The sequence below is a fragment of the Hylobates moloch genome, unplaced genomic scaffold (assembly GCF_009828535.3).
Source record: "Hylobates moloch isolate HMO894 unplaced genomic scaffold, HMol_V3 SCAFFOLD_19, whole genome shotgun sequence".
In the NCBI taxonomy this organism is placed as follows: domain Eukaryota; kingdom Metazoa; phylum Chordata; class Mammalia; order Primates; family Hylobatidae; genus Hylobates; species Hylobates moloch.
In genome coordinates, this window is record NW_026652294.1 from 25,257,011 (window position 1) to 25,276,789 (window position 19,779).

The 19,779-nt window shown below is 50.3% G+C and overlaps 1 protein-coding gene across 2 annotated transcripts in view; it reads left to right on the top strand.

Annotated features, from left to right (window-relative positions):
• The window catches only part of PARVB (parvin beta), a 139,337-nt gene that overhangs the window by 81,029 nt on the left and 38,529 nt on the right, over positions 1 to 19,779 (top strand). For both annotated transcript variants that reach the window (XM_058431119.1, XM_032139637.3), the window contains exons 4-6: positions 5,852 to 5,954; positions 18,131 to 18,271; positions 19,540 to 19,655. In XM_058431119.1, the coding sequence (XP_058287102.1) occupies positions 5,852 to 5,954; positions 18,131 to 18,271; positions 19,540 to 19,655 (360 nt within the window). The remainder of the gene's footprint in view (positions 1 to 5,851; positions 5,955 to 18,130; positions 18,272 to 19,539; positions 19,656 to 19,779) is intronic.

A 19,779-nucleotide genomic window follows, 5' to 3' on the forward strand; every position in this document is an offset into this window, starting at 1 on the left:
GATCACCTGGCCCGCATGCTCCGAAGAAGACTAAGGCAGGAAACAGGACTATTTTCTCCCCACTGAATTGTCCTGGTATCCTTGTTAATATCAGTTGACTGTGACGTGAGACTTAACTTGGACGCCCCTTTCTGTTCCATGGGTCTGTGTCAGTCTTGATGTCAGTCCCACAGTTTTGATGACTGGAGCTTTGTAGTCAAGTTTGAAACAGTGGAGTGTGGGTCCTCCAGTTTTGTTCATCTTTTTCAGATTGTTCTGGCAATCCAGGAGTCCCTTGAATTTACATATGCATTTTATTTTATTATTATTATTATTATTATTATTATTATTTTTAGATGGAGTCTTGCTCCGTTGCCCAGGCTGGAGTGCAGTGGTGCAATCTCGGCTCACTGCAACCTCTGCCTCCCGGGTTCCGGTGATTGTCCTCCCTCAGCCTCTCGAGTAGCTGGAATTACAGGCATACACCACCATGCCCAGCTAATTTTTATATTTTTAGTAGAGACAGGGTTTCACCATGTTGGCCAGGCTAGTCTCAATCTCCTGACCTTAAGTGATCCACCAGCCTCGGCCTCCCAAAGTGCTGGGATTACAGGCATGAGCCATGGCACCCGGCCTGTATATGGATTTAAGACCTGCTTGTCAAGTTCTTTAGAAGCCATCTGGATAGTGATTAATTTGTAAAAATGATGCTTATTATCTTTTTGAACTGCCAAAGTAATATATGCTGCTGAAAACCTGGAAGACAGGAAAATTCCAACAGAAGGCAGGGCTAAATTTTTTTTTTTTCATATATATCCCTTCAGGCTTCTCTGTGTTTTTCATTTTTCCTACACAAATTTGGAATCATTCCAGAGCTAGTTAGCATCTAGGGCCACATTTGGATTAGTACGTTGGGATAAATTAGAGCTGGAATTGCTGGGTCGTATAGTGTGCACAGGGCTAGGGATTGACTTATTTTCCTTTATGAATGAAGACTCTGAGGTCCAGATAGGTTAAGTGAGTGACTCAAGGTCACACAACTAAAACTCTGGTGGAGCTGGGTCTTAATGCAGACCCTATGTATTCATGCCATGCTGTATTTACACAGGCATGTACACCAGTGGGTCAGGATTTTAGGGGTGTTTTAAAATTCTGCCTGCAAAACATTTTTTTTTTTTTTTTTTGAGACAGGGTCTTGCTCTGTCGCCCAGGCTAGAGTGCAGTGTCACCATCACAGCTCACTGCAGCTTCCTCCCAGGCTCAAGCAACCCTTCTGCCTCAGACCCCCGAGTAGCTGGGACTACAGGTGTGCACTGCCACACCTGGCTAATTTTTAAATTTTTTTGTAGAGATGGGATCTCACTTTGTTGCCCAGGGTAGTCTCAAACTCCTGGGCTCAAACAATCCTCCTGCATCAGCCTCCCAAAGTGCTAGGATTGCAGGTGTGAGCCACTTCACCAGGCAAACCCATTTTAATGCCATTAGCCAAAAATTATAAAAGACATGCAAAATATTATGAGTAGTCACTTATCTAGTATTTGCGGCATCTCTCGGGCTTGGGGTTTTGCTGGGAGCTCTGAGGAGGTGGAAGAGGCTCTGTCACTGGCCTTACCTGGCTGTCAAGGGCTGACTGGTTGGTGGAGGGAAGAGGTCTGCAGCCTGGGAGGCTGCAGGTGGGAAGGAGATCAGCCGGGGAGCTGGGAGGATCATGGGGAACCCCTGGTGGAAATCAGGGTGGCGAGAGAGTGGAAGCAGCCAGAGGAGGGCTTTGAAGACCAAAAAGGGTAGTTAGGATTGCTGCTCCGTGTGTCTGTAAACTTAGTGTTGTCTCTCGAACTTAAATGACACACTTTGAAAACAAAAAAACAAACGAAAAACAAACCCATAAAATCTCACTAAGTGCCCAGAGCAAGTTCCGGCGGGGGTGGGGTGGGGGGGCGGGGGGGTGGGGGGAGGGGGGCAGAGCATAGATGCAGTGGTCTGGGTTCTGTGGCTGGGGAAGATGGCTTGGGGTCATTGGCTGGGTCAGTCTTCGAGAGCCACCCTGGGTGGCACTCCAGGTCTCTTGGTCTGGGGGGAATACCCTGACCCGAGCAGTTTCACGGCCCCCTCCCCTATCAGCCTGGGGAAGAGTCCAGGGTCGGCCCTGTCTCCCTCCCCCCACTCCTGTCACTCTCAGTCCCCTGTGCTCAGCTCACTGGCAGGGTTCCTCCTGGCTGTCCCCTCTGCCTCCAGCACTCTTTCCTCAGGTGTCCACGCATCTCGTCCTCACCCCTTCCTGTCTCTGCTCAGATGCCGCCTGAGGCTCCCAAAACAGGGTCTCACTGTCGCCCAGGGTGGAGTGCAGTGGTGCAATCACAGCTCACTGAATCCATGACCTCCCAGGCTCAAGTGATCCTCCTGCCACCGTGCTTGTTACAATTCCTGTAGCAACACAGATACATTGTTACTAAAGCCCTGCACCAACACAGATAGATTGTTACTAACTAAGGCCCTACACCAGCATGGATACATCGTACCTTGTTACTAAGGCCCTGCACCAACACGGACACATCGTTACTAACTAAGGCCCTGCACCAACACAGATACATCCCATTACTAACTACGGAGGTGCTTTATTCAGATATCTTCAGTGTCACCTGCTCTCCTTTGACGGTCTCAGGGTTCCTCCCAGGACACCACACTGCATTCAGTCCTGAGGCTTCTCTGGGCTCTGACAGTTTCTCAGACTTTCCTTGTTTCTGTTAACCTTGACAGTTTTGAGGAGTACTGCTTAGAGAGTTTGTAGACTGTCCCTATGTTGGGGTTTGTCTGATGCTTTCTTTATAATTTGATCAGGTTGTCACTTTGGGGAGAAAGTCTGCGTGGTAAGTGCCATTTTCATCGCATATCGGGACACACCCATCTGCACACCTTTGTGATTGGCGTTGGCCTTCATCACCTGTGCAGTTGTGCTCACCCGGTTTCTCCACTGGATCTGGCTTTATTTTCCTTCCTAACAACCATCACAACCTGAAACTGTGGGCGTCCATGTGTCTCTTGGAGTCTAGTTAGAAAGTAAGGCCCTCAAGGCAGAGGCCTCGTCTGTCCTGTTTGTCACCACAGCCTGGTCCGCAGTAGTGCCTAGTAAATTAGTCCACTGATTCACCACATTCTTACAGAGCTCTGGTGCCAGGCAGCAAGTGCTGGTGCTGGGGACAGAGCCACAAACAAGCTGGTCATAGCTCCTGGCCTCTTAGACCTTGAAGTCTAATAGGGGAGAGCCTTTCAAAGATTTGCTCCCATTGCTAATGAATGGGACAGGATGAGACAGGGTGCTGGGGTACTGAGAGCTGTGATGGGGGATGCCACCTGGAGGGCTGGGGTGGTCTGAGCTCTGGAAGAGGGAGTGCTGCTCAGGCAGTGAGGGAGGGGGTGGTATCTGGGGTAGGGGAAGTGGCGTGTGTAGAGGCCCCGTGGGATAGATGAGCTTGGGCTATTTGAAGGACCCCAGCAAGGAGGCAGGGTGTTCAGGGGTGGCTGTGGCCATGGCCCAGGGGCAAGAGGGAGATGGGGAGGGGTGGAACCGGTTAAGAAGTGGACACAAGTGGGGTGAGAAGGCGAAGTCCGGGATCCGAGACCGGAGGATGGTGGCCTTCCTGCCTGCCTTCCTTTCTGCCTTCCCTGGAAAGCAGCATGACTGGGGTGTGGTGAGTCCTGTTAGAGATGGTCACGGAACCCTCCCCCCCACCCCGACCCTGTGGGAGGAGCATGGGGAGGCGGGACCTGTGCTTAGAGGGTCCTGGGTTAGGGACGGCGCTGGAAGTTGCAGGAGGGCATAAACCAGCCTCGGAAGAGAGCGGGGAGGGAGAAGGGGGGCTGTCCAGGGCCCTCAGGAACACACCATGTGAGGGTCGGGGGAGTCAGGCAGGATCCCCCAAGGGAGGCTGCAGAGGGTGAAGGAGGAGGGCAGGAAGCCAGTGGGTGTGGGGGTCTGTGGGCCATGGGGGGTGGGGGAAGGCAGCTCTTTGGGAACTGAGGGGGTTCAGGTGCGGCCCTGGGACTCCCAGGCCAGTGCTCTCCCTCCCCCAGCCAGCCACCTCGCAGGGAGAGCCCGGGGTGGAAACAGGGTAGTTGGTGCTGTGCCCCGACCTTCAGAGGTGGCGTTGACGAGACCAGAATGCCACAGGGCCATGCACCTCTCCCTGCAAACTGCCCTTTAATTTATTTTTACCTCTGTTCCTTGTGGGCTTGTGTGTAAGGTTCGATATTTTTGTGTTACTGGGAAAATAGAATGTGCTTCACAGAAATTTGCCTTGTGGCCAATGTCGCAGGTTGCAGCTGTTTCAGAGTGACAGGGGATGGTATATTCTGGACTCGTGCCCTTTTGTTCATCTCTGAGAGGGGCCATAAACTCCCATTTCCGAGAGGTTACTGGGACCAATGAGATGATTGTATTCGTTTCCCTCACACAGGAAAATCACGAGCTCCATTCCATTGATTGAGTCCGTTTTATTTTGTGGAATAGACGTGTCGGAAGCAGGATTGGCCAGGTGGAATTGTGTTCGGCGGGAGTCCTGTCTTTCCATAGGTACTTTCACAATGGAAGCAATCTCCTTCTAAAATGTATCACCCAGTGAACTGAATAGAGAATCTCTTGTGAAAAAGCTTAAGAGGAAGGCTGGCCTGGAAAAATGAAACTCACATCCACAAAGAGACTTGTATCTGAATGTTCATGTCAGCACCACTCACAGTACCTAAAAAGGGGTGATAACCAAAATAATTATCAACCAAGGGATGGAGAAACAAAATGTGGTCCCCCATGAGATGGAATATGATTCAGCGTAGGCACGAAAGAAGGACGGAAACATGCTATAACATGGATGAACCTTGAAAACACGCTCAGTGAAAGAAGCCAGACACGAAAGGGCATACATCATCTGTTCCTATTAATATGAAATGTCCAGAAGGCCAAATCCATGGAAGTAGATCTGTGGCTATGAGGGGGTGCGGGAGGGAGACAGGGAGAGTGGCTGCTGATGGGCATCGTTTTCTTTGGAGGGTGATGAAAATGTTCTAAAATGGATCCTGGTGTTGGTTGCACAATTTTGTGAATATACTAAAAGCCATCGAATCACACACTTTTAAAGGATGAATTGTGTGGGATGAGAATTTTATCTCAAAAAGGGTGTATATAAAGTGCAGCTGATGGTGGGCACACCAAGCTAGTCAGTAATGATGCATAACTTCCCTTTGCTGTCCTGGGTTAGGGTGGATTGAGGCTTAGGGTGACCAGGGAGGAATGGACATCTTGTAGGTCACTTTGACTGTCTTGGGGTGATGAGAATGCGGTATTACCAATGCTTAATCATTTGGCCCCCCAAAGGTGAACACCAGATGCTGTGGTCTTAGTGGCTACAGAGCTGTGCAGCCTCTGCCCCTGTGCTAGCTCTGGACCTGGTGGTGGCCGCAGAGCTGTGCAGCCTCTGTCTCTGTGCTTGCTCTGGTCCTGGTGGCCACAGAGCTGTACAGCCTCTGTCCCTCCACTTGCTCTGGTTCTGGCGGCTGCAGTGCTGTGCAGCCTCTGTCTCTGTGCTTGCCCTGTCCTTGTGGTGGCTGCAGAGCTGTGCAGCCTGGCCCCAGAGCTGTGCAGCCTCTGTCCCTGTGCTTGCTCTGGTCCTGGTGGTGGCCCCAGAGCTGTGCAGCCTCTGTCCCTGTGCTTGCTCTGGTCCTGGTGGTGGTTGCAGAGCTGTGCAGCCTCTGTCCCTGTGCTTGCTCTGGTCCTGGTGGTGGTTGCAGAGCTGTGCAGCCTCTGTTTCTGTGCTTTCCCTGGTCACTGTCTCATCGCCATGGCACTGGCGGAGTGAGGCCATAACACCTGCGTCTCCCGCAGGTCCTCCTCGACTGGATTAATGACGTGCTGGTGGAGGAGAGGATCATTGTGAAGCAGCTGGAGGAAGACCTGTATGACGGCCAGGTGCTGCAGAAGCTCTTGGGTGAGTCCACCGCAGGGACAGCTCTGTCCCACCCCCATCTCCCTGCAGTGGCCCTGGGCTGGGCCAGGATTCTCTGCATAGTGACATCGGCCACAGGTCCTAGGAAGACACTCAAAGCTGCAGTGTGCACCTCCCAGGTGGTGCTCCCAGGCCCTGGGCTGTGGCTTCAGGGTCCTCTCTCCCCTCGCCGTTTCTATAGAGCACCCAGCCATGGGGCAGCAGCAGGTTGGGGACAGCTTCCAAAACTGCCTGCGGCTCCCATCCTGTTGGGTCTCAGGCCCACTCTGTGTCCCTGCCACCCTCTTTCAACTTGAGCTCCTTCAGGTCAAGATGTGAGGCAGCAGGAGGGAAGCGGGTCCCCAGCGATATTCTGTGAGTGAATGTGTCACCAAATCCATGATAGCTCACGTTCCCTCACCAGGGGCGGGCTCTAGTGTCTGCATTTGCTGGGTGAGGGCAGTTTAGTGATCTTCCCGGGACTGACTGGTGCATGGTTTGATGAGCAGAGCAGACAAATCGGTTATTTATTCATCATATGTTCGATGAGTCCCGAGGGCTGGGTGCCAGGGATACAGTGATCTTTGAAACAGACGTGGTCCCTGCCCTCAGAACTTACGGTCTGTCTGAAAAGACAAATATTTTCGAATAGTTACAGTTACTGTTCAGATTGGTTGTGATGAGGGCCTTCAGAGATGCCACAGGTTCTGAATAGAGGACGCCGGCCTGGCTTGGGGGCAGGGCGGCCTTGCAGCTCATATGGAAGAACGAGCAAAGAGTTGCCAGGCAAAGAATGGAAGAGCAGAGTTCGCAGATGATGAATGAGAGGAGTTCTCAGACTTGTAGTGGGTTCTCACGATGCCTGGCACTGTCGTGTCTCATTGTCAGAATGGTCTTAGGAGGCAGTACTGCCATTGCCTTCGACAGGTGGGGACGTTGGGGCCCACAATCTCCTGGTGAACAGCCGGGCAGCCTGGCCCCAAGCATAGCTCTCGAGCCCGGCTGCAGGGCCTTTCTCTGACCTGTTTACGGGGCAGCCCCAGGTACAGGGCCTGGGTCAGGCGCTCCTGCAGGATCACAGTTGGTTCTCACAACAGCCCTGGGGTTTGGCTGAATGATCAGATGTCCCTGGTTGTCCCCACGATGCCTTTTGTTTGGATCTAGGACCGAATCACACATGAACGTTTGTCTCTTCTTTTAGGCTTCTTTCATCTGGAACCACCTTCCCTTCCCCCATCTCCGTTCTGTTCTATCTTTCCGTCTTTTATGACATTTTGGAAGGGTCTGGGCCTCTTGTCTTGTAGAATATCCTCCCATCGGGATCTGTCTGTCTCCTCACGATGAGATCTGGGTCATATGTTTCTGCTGAGAGTGTGACTGCACTGCCTGCATGTCTTCCTGGGGGCATCATATCAGGAGGAGCACGTGATGCCAGGCTGCCTGTCATTGGTGTTGCTAACGATATGATCACTGGGTTAAGGCAGTGGCCTATGGGTTTCTCCATTGTAAAGGTACTTCTTTCCTGTTAAAAAAAAAACAAACAAAAACTTTTTCATTGTTCTATTTTGGTAGAGTCAGGGTCTCACTCAGTTGCCCAGGCTGGAGTGTAGTGGGGTGAACATAGCTCATTGCACCCTCAAACTCCTGGGCTCCAGTGATCCTCCCACCTTGGCCTCTAGAGTAGCTAGGACTACAGATGTGCACCACCACACTTGGCTGTTTTTTTTTTTTTTTTGAAACGGAGTCTCACTCTGTCACCCAGGCTGGAGTGCAGTGGTGCAATCTCAGCTCACTGCAACTCCAACTCCCTAGTTCAAGTGATTCTCCTGCCTTAGCCTCCTGAGTAACTGGGATTACAGGCACCTACCACCATGCCCAGCTAATTTTTGTTTTTTTAGTAGAGATGGAGTTTCACCACGTTGGCCAGGATGGTCTCGATCTCCTGACCTCGTGATCCACCCACCTCGGCCTCCCAAAGTGCTGGAATTACAGGTGTGAGCCACTGTGCCTGGCCGGCTAATTGTTTTGTATTAATTTTTTAAATTTAATTTTTTTGTGTTAGAGACAGGGTCCTTGCTATGTTGCCCAGGCTGGTTTTGAACTGGCCTGAAGCAATTCTCTCGTGTTGGCCTCCCAAAGTGTTGGGGCTACAGGTGTGAGCTACCATGCTCAGCCCTTCTTTCCTTTTTAATACGTGGTCTCTAGAGGGGCAGACTCTGAGACTGTGTGAACGTCCTGTTCACCCATGACGTGCTCCCCATGATTTTATCATCCACTGTTTATCGTTCTTTAAATCATGCTAAATATCATCTCTAAATATTATGCTGGAGGTTGCAAAATAGTGATTTCTCTGTATTTATCATGGCTTCCCCACTTATTAGCTGGCATTTTCTTCTGTAAATAAGTGCTTTTCTTCTCCTGTGTCCTTTTAAAAAAAAATCCCCTGAAATAGAATAATACATTCCCCTGGACTGATGAATTATTTTATGTTCAAAAGGGAATGGTAATTAGATAGCAAAATCTGGGCCCTGTGGGTGCTTGTGGCTACTGGGGTGTCATTGCTTCTAGTCTCTTTAAGTCAAAAGAGGTAGCAAATATATAGTTTTTTAAAAATTGTGAGTTCACACTGCTACTTCTAATTCCAGTTCAATGCTACAAGTTTATCCTTTAACTGTCAGCATTCTGTATTCCAGTCTCCAGGGAGAACCTTGGTTCCAGAAATATATTTGCTATTTACTCTGATTGCATACAAAAATAGTGTCATAATTACGATACCAATATCTCTATCAACTACAAACATGCTAGGTACAAGATTTCTTTGCCATTATTTTTTAAGTATACAATATATCCACTAAGAGTCTATAGTCAGAATTCTGTGTTCAGAACTTAACTGAATTATTTTCTTTTTGAGTGGTCATGCCATCCATTTAATGTATAAATAGATTAATTTGTTTCTCTCTGTATTTAGTTTTTGGGTATATGTTTACATTTACGTTTATTTAATATTACTTTTAAAAATGTAAAGCATTTACATGCTTCAAAAGTCAAAACTATGAAAATGACGTACCTTGAAAGGTCTTAGCCAGGTGTGGTGGCTTAGCCTATCAGCCCAGCACCTTGAGGGGCTGAGCCAGGAGGATCACTTGAGCCGCAGAGTTTGAGACCAGCCTGGGCAACATAGTGGGACCTCGTCTCTACAAATGACCAGACGTGGTGATGTGCACCTGTATTCCCAGCTGCTCAGGAGGCTGAGGCAGGAGGATCACTTGAGCCTAGGAAGTTGAGGCTGCAGTGAGCCATGATTGTACCACTGCATTCCAGCCTGGGCAACAGAGTGAGACCCTGTGGAGAGAGAGAGAGAGAGAGAGAAATCTCACTGCTTTCTCTCCCACATATACACTCCCAGGTAACAATTTTCAATGGATTCTGATTTTATCCTTATGTTTCTTTACAAAAATGTCCATACACACACCTACTCATTTCCCTTTTGTTCCTTGCATAAAAGGTGGTGTATTTTATACATTCTTTTATACACCTTGCTTGTTTCACTTAATATGTTCTAGGAATCCTTGGGTGTGGAGATCACCTTTCTTTTTCTTTATGGCTGCATTGTACTCCACTGTGTGGATGTTCCTTAGTTTATTCACCCAGTCTCCTATGTGGGGCATTTTTACCATTTCTAATATTTTTCTATCACCAATAATATTGTGGGAATATCCTTGTGCAGATGTTGAAGAAACTAGAATTGTTGACCTCAAGTGTAAAGAGTTGCTTCCTTGAGCTGACCACTGTAGAGGAAGGAATTCTCAAATTCTGAGAGGCTTCACCTCTCTCCCCTCTGGCCTTCCCAGGTCTGTTGTGCTTTGGTTGATCTTTTCTGCAGCCACTTTCTGTCTTCCCTGGACTGTTCAGTGTGCAGACATGATGTAATATTTCCATTAAAAAATGGCTCCCTTGCTCCTGCAACATTCCAATTTCTCTGCATCACTCAAATGTATTGACCATTAGATTTGGCACCTGATGGGTCATTGGTGGCCCAGATGAGAGCAGTTTTGGCGCAGTGGTGGGGGTAACATGCTGATTGGGGAGAGTCCAGGGGCAGAGAACTGTGCCTTTGAGGTGCATAATTTTGAGAGGGAGAGAGAGGAAGGGAGTGAGCCTGTGGTTGCTGCAGCTCCTTTTCTTTTCGAGACAGGGTCTCACTCCATTGGCTGGCCTGGAGTGCGGTGGTACGATCACGGCTCACTGCAGCTTCCACTTCCTGGGCTCAGGTGATTCTCCCACCTTAGCCGCCCGAGTAGCTGGGAGTACAGGTGCATGCCACCATGCCTGACTTATTTTTTGTATTTTTTGTAGATACGAGGCTTTGCCATGTTGCCCAGGCTGGTCTTGAACTCCTGGGCTCAAGCAATCCACCCACCTCGGCCTCCCAAAGTGTGGGGTTTACAGGCATGAGCCACTGCGCAAGGCCATAGTAGCTCCTTTTCATGTCTGTCCACTGGGAACCATCCAAGCTGCCTGCTGAAACTACGTGGATGGAGCCCCTGGCACAGTGCCTGGCACAGGTCTGTCGTCAATAAGCAGGAGTTGTTATTACTGTTGTTTTTTAAACAGACAAATAAATGCCGAGAGCAGAACTAAGGAGTGTCTGGCTCCCTGCTGGGTACCCCATCCACCCCAAGTCCCCTGGGTGACTGGCACATGAAATATTTGTTGATTAAGTCAATGAAAAAATTCCTGCAGTTTCATTACCTATGAAGATTGTGGGGTCCTCTTGTGGGAAATGAAAGGGGGACAGATAGATGAGTATTGTTTGGATTTTTGGTCCTCAGTGCCATCCACAGACTCCAGAAGGGATCCGCTATTTGCTGAACAATCTTTCAGTTCTCATAGAGCTCTGATATGTTTTCAGGGTCCACAAATGCCTGTGACAGTGGCCTCAAGAACTCAGCGTCCCCTTGTATGTGGGATAGCATACCTCTTAAAGGTCAGCATGAGATTCCACTCATGTCATCCCCAGCATTGGTGGGGTCAGCAGATCCTCTGTCTGGGGTTTCTTTTCTGCTCAACCTCCCTGCTTTGATGGACTGCACAGACAAGCCCCATCCTGGTGGAAGGGTCTCCCCATGGGCCGTCCTGGAGGGTCACTCCTTCAGGGCAGGGCTGGTGACTGGGGTGGGATCATGTTTTTCTCCACTGTTGTGACAGAGGAGTATCTGCTGCAGGGGATACGTGGACTGGGCGGGGGCTGCCACAAGGACGTGAGTGGGTAGGGGATCATTTCAAGTCAGTGGGTGCTGTTCAAGTGAGTGAGTGGGTGCTGTTCAAGAGAGAGAGAGAGACTAGGGGAGCCCCTGCCAGAGAAACTTGGCCCTGGAAACACAGGGGTGCAGCATCTGTAGCTGCCTCTGGACAGAGTTAGCACACTCTGCACAAATGGCTCTTACAGACCAGCTCTTGGAGGGAAACCTCCTAGGCTTGTGACAGGTGGTGGTGAGGGTGGGGGAATGAGGCGCTGGGGAGGCCATGTCCCATAACTCACTCTGAAGGACACAGTGATGCTTGGACCCCATTGTTTGTCCTTATTCAGCTGGCCCTCAGAAAGTGTATTTGGAGGGAAACATGTCTGTGTTTGTTTTGGTCACACATCCATTCATTCATCTGACGAATGAATGTTCATCGGCTTACATGTGTCGGTGGCTCTTGGCTCTAGAGACGCAGTAGGAAACAAGAGAGATGAGCCCCCCACCCCGCCCCGGCCCACTCCCCCAGCACACATTCTAGCAGAGTGAAGAAAGAGAAATGTTATGGGGTAAAGCGGTTCAACCTGAAACATAGATGATGTTTTAAAGGAGTGACAAGTGCTAGGAAGAAAGTAACAGAAGGTTATGGGGTAGAGTGGTGGGTGGGGGTTGGGGCAGGCAATCCAGTGCAGCTCCTCTGGGGAGGAGACATCTGAGCACACGTCTGCACAGTGAGCTTGGGAAGGGCGTTCTGGGCCGAGGCTCTAAAGCAAGAAGGAGCCTGTTGTGTTGGAGGAGCAGTGAAAAGAGGCGGAGGCGGGGCCGAGGTGGCAGAGAGGGAGGGAGAGAGCCGAGAGATGAGGCTGGGGCCAGATCTCATTCAGCCCTGCTAGACAACAGTCTTTATTCCAAGTGACAGGAAGCCATTGGAGGTTTTGAGTAGGGTTGTGACGTGGATTGGGTTAGAGTTTAAAAGGTCACTTAGGCTTCTGGGTGCAGGATGGATGGGGAGGAGAGTCAGGAGTTGGAACTGAGACATCAGTCAGGACACCATTGCCATGGCCCAGGCATCTGATGAAGTAGCTCAGCCCCCAGAGTGGAAGGGCAGACATGGGGAGGTACTGTGCCGTTAAACTGCCAGAGGAATCAAGACTGATGGCCAGGTTTGTGGCTTGAGCAACTGGTAAATGGGAAGCCCTTGGGAGTAGGGTGAGAAGCGGGGAAGGCGGGGGTCTGTGTTGCACATGCTGGGGCAGAGATACCTGCCCTCTTGGAGGTGATGCTGAGTGGGTGAGCCTGGAATCCAGGCTGCAGTGTACATGTGAACCCAGCAGCACTGAGCTGATGTTTAGCACCATGGGACTGCACGGCTTCACCCAAAGAGGGTGTTCCAAATTTTATTTGGCTGAATGCTGAATGGCCAAGGATTAACATCTATATTTGGCTAAGGTGAGAATCCCCATCTTAGAATGATCTCCCATGGTACAAGAATAAGTCTGAAATGTTCATCAAGATTATGTCATAATTATCACAATTTTATTATTAAAAACGTTAGTGGCCAAAGTTTTGATGTTTTGCATTGCAGTATAAGTACAGTCACACCCAGCACTGTTGGGTACCAGTCGCTCTTGAAGTCTTCAAACCAGACATTTTTGATGCTAGATGCTCACATTCAACTCAGAAGGCTGGAAGAGCACATGGACCTTTGGCTGATGCTGTCTGAAGGGATACTCCTCATGTGAAGCTGCCCCTGGGCTGTCAGTTTTTCTCTCTCTGAGTGGCTGGTTCTGGTAGAGACTTACCTCCTCTTTGATTTTGGATGTGAAGACTTGGCTGTTGCTGGTGATGGCCCTCTGTTGAAGCAGTCCCCCCAGTTGGTACTTTGCTCTCTGCCTGAAGCAGATATTTTCTAATATTTTCAGAAGCAAACTTGAGTGTTTTGTTCACTTTCATTTTTTATTTCTGATTCTTTTGCCTGCACCTGTGGCTTCTTCCACCCAATGACTTGAAACAGTATGTCTGCAAGCCTTGTATCTGGCAGCCTGGCTGTGGAACTGGCCCTCAGAATCTCAGGACAGGCTCTGAATTTGCATCTGCATCTTAGCCGTGGTTGTCTGTAAACCATGCCAGTGCCTTCTACGGAGTAGAATTACAGGGGCATCTTTAAAGCCGCATCCTCCCCTCTCAAGGCACATCCTTTTGGTTCCCTCTTCAGTTAGCGCTAGCAAATGTAGCACTTACTCCAGAGTTGCTGTGATTGTCCATGAGTCCTGCTATATCAGTTGTGTTATCCATAAAGTATAACATGAGGCTTCCTTTGGCTCAAGCAGCCTTTTTTTTGTGGAGTAGCTGCTGTTCCATCTTTTTTGAATAATCGCATAAGCACTTGAGAAGGCAATTCTAAAATCTCTTGAGTGTCAAGTGGTTTGACATATTAATACGACTTTTTTTTTTTTTTTTTACTGAAGAAAAGAACAATGGATGAGGATATTCAGATAGTAACAGAGCATCAGAATGTCTCACCTGGTTTTGTGAATGTTGTTACACTGAAAAGACATAATATACTGTTGATGTGATATTCTCTTGATGCAATGCTACTGATGTGATCACCTGATCCTTGAGCTCCAGGATGCCAGGAATGACACCGATGTAGGCATTCGGCTCTTTGGCTTTCCAAAGGCAGAAGCCCAAACCAAATAGGAGATTTTAGCTGAATACCAAGGTCAAAGCCAACTTCTGTGCATCTATAGTAGAGAAGAGGTCTGAGGCCTGGGCCTGGGCTGTCAGCCATTAGTGGTCAGAAAGCGGAAGTTCTGGCAAAGGTCAGTCACAAGGGAGGGGGAGCCAGAGGAGTGTTGCATTCAGGAAGGGTAAAGGAGGTGCTTCTAGGAGGTGAGAGGAGGAAAGAGAACAGACTTCTGGTTTGGCCATGTGGAAATTGCCTGGAGTGAACCAACAGGACCCCAGAGGAGTCCCTCTTCTTTTTTTTTTCTCTTGAGATAGTGTCTCACTTTGTTGCCCAGGCTGGAGTGCACTGGCGTGATCACAGCTCACTGCAGCCTTGACCCCTCGGCCTTGGATGATCTTCCCACCTCAGCTTCCCCAGGAAGCTGGGATCACAGATGCATACCACCATGCCCAGATAATTTTTGTATTTTCTGTAGCACTAGGGTTTTGCCATGTTGCCCAGGCTAGTCTTGAACTGGGCTCAAACGATCCTCCCACCTTGGCCTCCCAAAGTGCAGGGATCACAGGGATGAGCCACTACACCCAGCCGAATCCCTCTTCTTGAGAGAATATTCTGGAAGCAGCTGCCGGGTTCTGTGCCACATGCCAGGTTTCTGGGGGTGTAGCTCCCCTGTGTTTGCAGTGCAGCCCTCAAGGTAGACTGCATATGGTCAGAGTGAGGTGCCCGGGCTGCGGGAGCTCCTGGCTGTTGTCCTGCTGCTCACTCATGGGCACACCCTCTCCTTGTGAAGGTGAAGTTCTTCATCGCATGTGTACTCAACCCCACATGTGGCCATCACTCAGGGTCACCTGCTACATGGGAGAATCCTCCCCAGCTTTCTCTCTTTCTATGCTAGGAAGATAGGGGTCCTGGCCACGACAGAGCCCTAAGTTGCTCCTGCGGCCCTCATCAGTGGGCACAGTGATGAGCTGCTCCTGCGGCCCCCGCCAGTGGGCACAGTGATGAGCTGCTCCTGCAGCCCCCATCAGTGGGCACAGTGATGAGCTGCTCCTGCAGCCCCCGTCAGTGGGCACAGTGATGAGCTGCTCCTGTGGCCCCCGCCAGTGGGCACAGTGATGAGCTGCTCCTGCGGCCCCCGTCAGTGGGCACAGTGATGTCTGATGATGCAGGTGATCATGTGCTGTATTCTCTGTTGCACGGGAGTCACCCAAGACCCAGCCTAAGGCAGCACACTGACATGGCCAGTCTCTTTGGTCTCTGTTGCCTGCTGTTTCCACCGCCAAATTCATATTTTCAAGTCCTACATGCAGGGCCCATCGATGTGACCTCATTTTACCTTAATTGCCTCTTTAAATACAGGCACATTGCAAGGTATGAGAGCCTCGCCCACTAGGAGAGATGGGTAGCCTGGCAGGTCCCCACTGCCCCTGCTACCAGCCAGCCCTGCAGGTTGAACCTTGGAATGTGACTGTATTTATAGAGGTAAGAGGCTGGGCGTGGTGACTCACACCTGTAATCCCAGCACTTTGGGAGGCTGAGGTGGGCGGATCACTTGAGGTCAGGAATTCAAGACCAGCCTGATCAGCATGGTGAAACCCCGCCTCTACTAAAAATACAAAAATTACCTGGGCGTGGTGGCACACGCCTGTAATCCCAGCTACTCGGGAGGCTGAGGCAGGAGAATCACTTGAACCTGGGAGGCGGAGGTTGCAGTGAGCTGAGATGGTGCCATTGCACTCCAGCCTGGGTGACGAGAGTGAAACTCCATCTCAAAAAAATAAAAAAATTTAAAGAGGCAATGAAGGTAAAATGAGGCCATACGAGTGGGTGGGCCCTAATTCAATATGTCTAGGGTTCCTATAAAAAGAGGAGATTAGGACACAGACATGCACAGAGGGAGACCGAGTAAGGACACAGGAAGGAGAGGGCGGCCATCTACAAGCCAGGAGAGGGGCCTCAGAAGGATCTACCCTGCCGGTGCCTTGATCTTGGACTTCTGGCCTCCAGAGCTGTGACATAAATCTCCATTGTTTAAGCTGCGCGGTGAGTGGCATGCTTTGTTGCAGCAGCCCAGGAAAACGAATCCAGTGTCCTCGGCTCCTCTACTGACTCCTCTTCCTCCACACTGGGTGACGTGGCCATGTTCAGTCTGCAGGGCTGGATGGTGGCAGGTGCAAAGGGGGCGCGTCAGGCTTCCCGTCTCCCTGGTGGGCGAGGCTCTCAGACCACCCAGTTTTGTATGATCCTATCTCTCTCCTTCCTTCTCCAAGCTGCCCTGCTCTGCCCTTTCCATGGTTGTTGAACACCTGTGGGACCTACTTGCTCTCTACTTCCAGGGCGCAAATTCAGACAGACAGCTGTGGATGACTCAGCGAGGAGCTGTTAGATCCAGATGGAGGGAAATCAGATGAATAAGCGGGAATCGTTTCCACTCCCCTGCAGGATGTGTTTTGTTGGGCTGCTTTGTTTTTTCTCTTGCAGTCACTGCCACCCAATCTGATGTTTTTTACGGGTGTTTATCTCCCCACTAGGGACCTCTGTTATCTGTGCCATATCCAGCACCTAGGACAGTGCCTGTCCCATAGTAGGTTTTCAGTCCCTATCTGAGCCAACAAACGAATGACTGAAGGGGTATTCCGAGCCCAGCAGGCCTTGCTCTAGAATTTTATTATCCTGAAAGGGATGCCAAAGCTGTTTGTTTTCTAATTGAGGGAGGGGAGGCTGCTGGGTAGAGAACACTGAAGACATGGGGGCCTCCAGCTAAAATGCTTTAAACAGAACTTTGTGCTGGGAACCACTTGCAGAACAGAAACCTCATTTGTGACTGGCCTGGACTTGATTGCTTTCATGATCGCATGTCAATGCTGGCGTCACCGACAGCAGCTGTATATTGAAGGCTCTGTGCTGAGTGCTTGCAGTCACCCTCCCAGTGAACCATCTCATGATGCTCTGTGACGTCGCTCTTGTTGTTTTGCAGAGGGGATCTATCAGTAAACACTGGAGTCTTAGAATCGAAGACTAGCAGGGAAACTGGGGGTCCTTCCTGCTGTGTGGCCCTGCAGCGGGCGTGGGGTGGGGCACTGGTGGCCGGCACCTGCCAGTACCTACTGCTAACAAAAGGGAAATTGAAGGAGGTGCAGGCTCGGCTGGAGCTCAGTCTCAGTAATTGAATCTTGACGAAATGTGACAGTTCTTGTCCGCACTCCTCCAGATTGTTTCCTGTTCATTCTTGGTAATAAAATCATCGCCAGTTCTGTGAATATCTAATCTAACTTCCTGTTGTGGTGTCAGAATGTTAGAGAAGCAAGAATGGGAGCCTCAGGTGTGTGGGGAGGCAGAGGAAGCTTCTAAGACCTTTTTAAAAATTATCGTTATCGGTCCTCTCCCTTTTGGGACCCACAGGGACAGTCTTCTCACCTCCTGACTCCCACTCTCATTCTTCCCAGGTAACCTCCTTGCCTCTCAACTACATCTTGAATTATGTTTTTTTTCTATTTTGTATGCATAGAATGTTCCCGAGTGTAACACCCACAGTTTTATCCTTAACTATTCTTCCCTTTTCAATCTGGCGTCATTCTCTAAAGAAGATTAGTGACCTGGAAGCTCAGAGTTCATGGTTCAACATCTCAAGATGCCCCCATGGCCACGTGGTAACCTGCTCCGCTTCGGGGACCTCCTTGAGGCTGGGGTCTTGGTGGTTCTGAGTTCCTCCAGTATATCTCTCTCCTCTCCCTCCCTCCCTCCCTTCCTTCCTTGCTTCCTTCCTTCCTTCCTTCCTTCCTTCCTTCCTCCCTCCCTCCCTCTCTCTCTCTCTTTCTTTCTTTCTTCTCTCTCTCTCCTTCCTTTCTCTCTCTCTTTCTCTCTCTCTCCTTCCTTCCTTCTTTCCTTTCTCTCTCTCTCTCTCTTTCTCTCTCTTTCTGAGGCAGGGTCTCACTCAGGTTGCCCAGGCTTGGGTGCAATGGTGTGATCTTGGCTTACTGCAACCTCCACCTCCCGGGTTCAAGTACTTCTCCTGCCTCAGCCTCCCCAGTAGCTGGGATTACATGTGTGCGCCACCACACCTGGCTAATTTTTATATTTTTAGTAGAGACGGGATTTCACCATATTGGCCAGGCTGGTCTCGAACTCCTGGCCTGAAGTGATTCACCCACCTCGGCCTCTCAAAGTGCTGGGATTACAGGCATGAGCCACCGCACCTGGCCCTTCCAGCTTTTTCTGACCCTCTTCTCTTGTGCTTCTCATTGCAGAAAAACTGGCAGGATGCAAGCTGAATGTGGCTGAGGTGACACAGTCCGAAATAGGGCAGAAACAGAAGCTGCAGACGGTACTGGAAGCAGTACATGACCTGCTGCGGCCCCGCGGCTGGGTGCTCCGGTGGAGCGTGGACTGTGAGTTCCACGCCGCAGGGGGAGGGAGTGTCTGGAGGGAGCCCGTCCTCTCGACATTCGTCATCCACATTTGTCATCCGCATTCATCATCATCCCATCTGGCCTTGCATCTTAAAATTGGGTTCATCTCCCTGCTCTGTAAGAGGTAGAATATTGCAGGGGAGAAGAACAGGAGAAGGGTTAGGGAGATCCTAGAAAAGGGACCTGGTCAGGCCATGATTCTCCGTCCTCCCCGTGCTGCAGAGGAGAGAGGCAATGTTTATGGATGGGTGGGTCAGAGGGACTTTGAGAGAGAGAGAAGCAGCCTTGGGGGATTCTTGTTGGGACTCAACCCCAAATACTGGTGGCAGCAACACCTAGTGGGCTGTTTGCCTGTGACCCTGGCATTATGAGATGTGACATCACGGTATTTTCAGCCAAGACGTGAACCCGGCAGGTGAAAGACTAAACCAGGAGAAGCTGGAAAGTTCTCCTTGGTCCTGCCCACTCCTTCCCCACCTCCTTCCCCTTGAAGCAGGGCCGTCAGGGTGTGGCTTCAGAGCTCTCTGTGCTGGGCCAGAGGTCTCCGTGCTTTGGTGAGCTGGGCTTTCAGCGGTAGGCAGGAGACCCTGGAGCCTGGCCTTGCACCTGGTTTCTTGGTATCGAGACTTTAGGCAGACCCAGGCTGTCTCGTGGGTTGCTGGGTCTGTGGGTGTGGAATCGAATGCCTTGTAAACTGTAAAACCCTGCAGGAGAAGTGGTGATGATAACCAAACCTGAATCCGCATGCTGAGGAAGAGAGAGGACAGACTCAGGCGAGGCAGGGGCTAATATCTAATGTCCCCAGAGTGGCCTCTGCTCTTGGCAGCCTACCCTTGTTGGGATGGTTCATTGCGGAGAGGGAGCCCTTTTTTAGTGCCAGAGATAATAACGCACATCCTTGTGATGGGTAAGTGGCCGTGACCTGCTTTCCGTGATTTTTTCCCTTCTGTGCTAATTTTGCTATCCTGTTCCTTCCCCTCATCACTGCCCAATTTATTGCTTTTAAAAACATTGTGCTTCTAAAAGTGGTTGCACAAGTCACCTTAGGCCAACAGGAAAGGAGACATTGAAACTAGAAGTGAATTCACCAGGTTGCTCATCAGCTCTCTTAATTTGTCCACACTTCGCTCCATCCTTGCCTCGTTGGGGTCTCATTTAGATGCTGTGTCTCTGTTGCCTTCTGCACGTGGGCTCAGGTTCCTGTGTAACCTGATCTAAAGCGTCTCCCTTCCTCCTCCCTCCTGCAGCAATTCACGGGAAGAACCTGGTGGCCATCCTCCACCTGCTGGTCTCTCTGGCCATGCACTTCAGGGCCCCCATCCGCCTTCCTGAGCATGTAACGGTGCAGGTGGTGGTTGTGCGGGTGAGTATAACCGAGTGATCGGCCTGCCCGTAACTCCGCCAGAGAGGCAACATCTTCCTCCTGCAGTTTTCCTGCCCTCCCCCTCCTTTTTTCCCCCCAGGAGGCTACCTTCTATTTTTCCCTT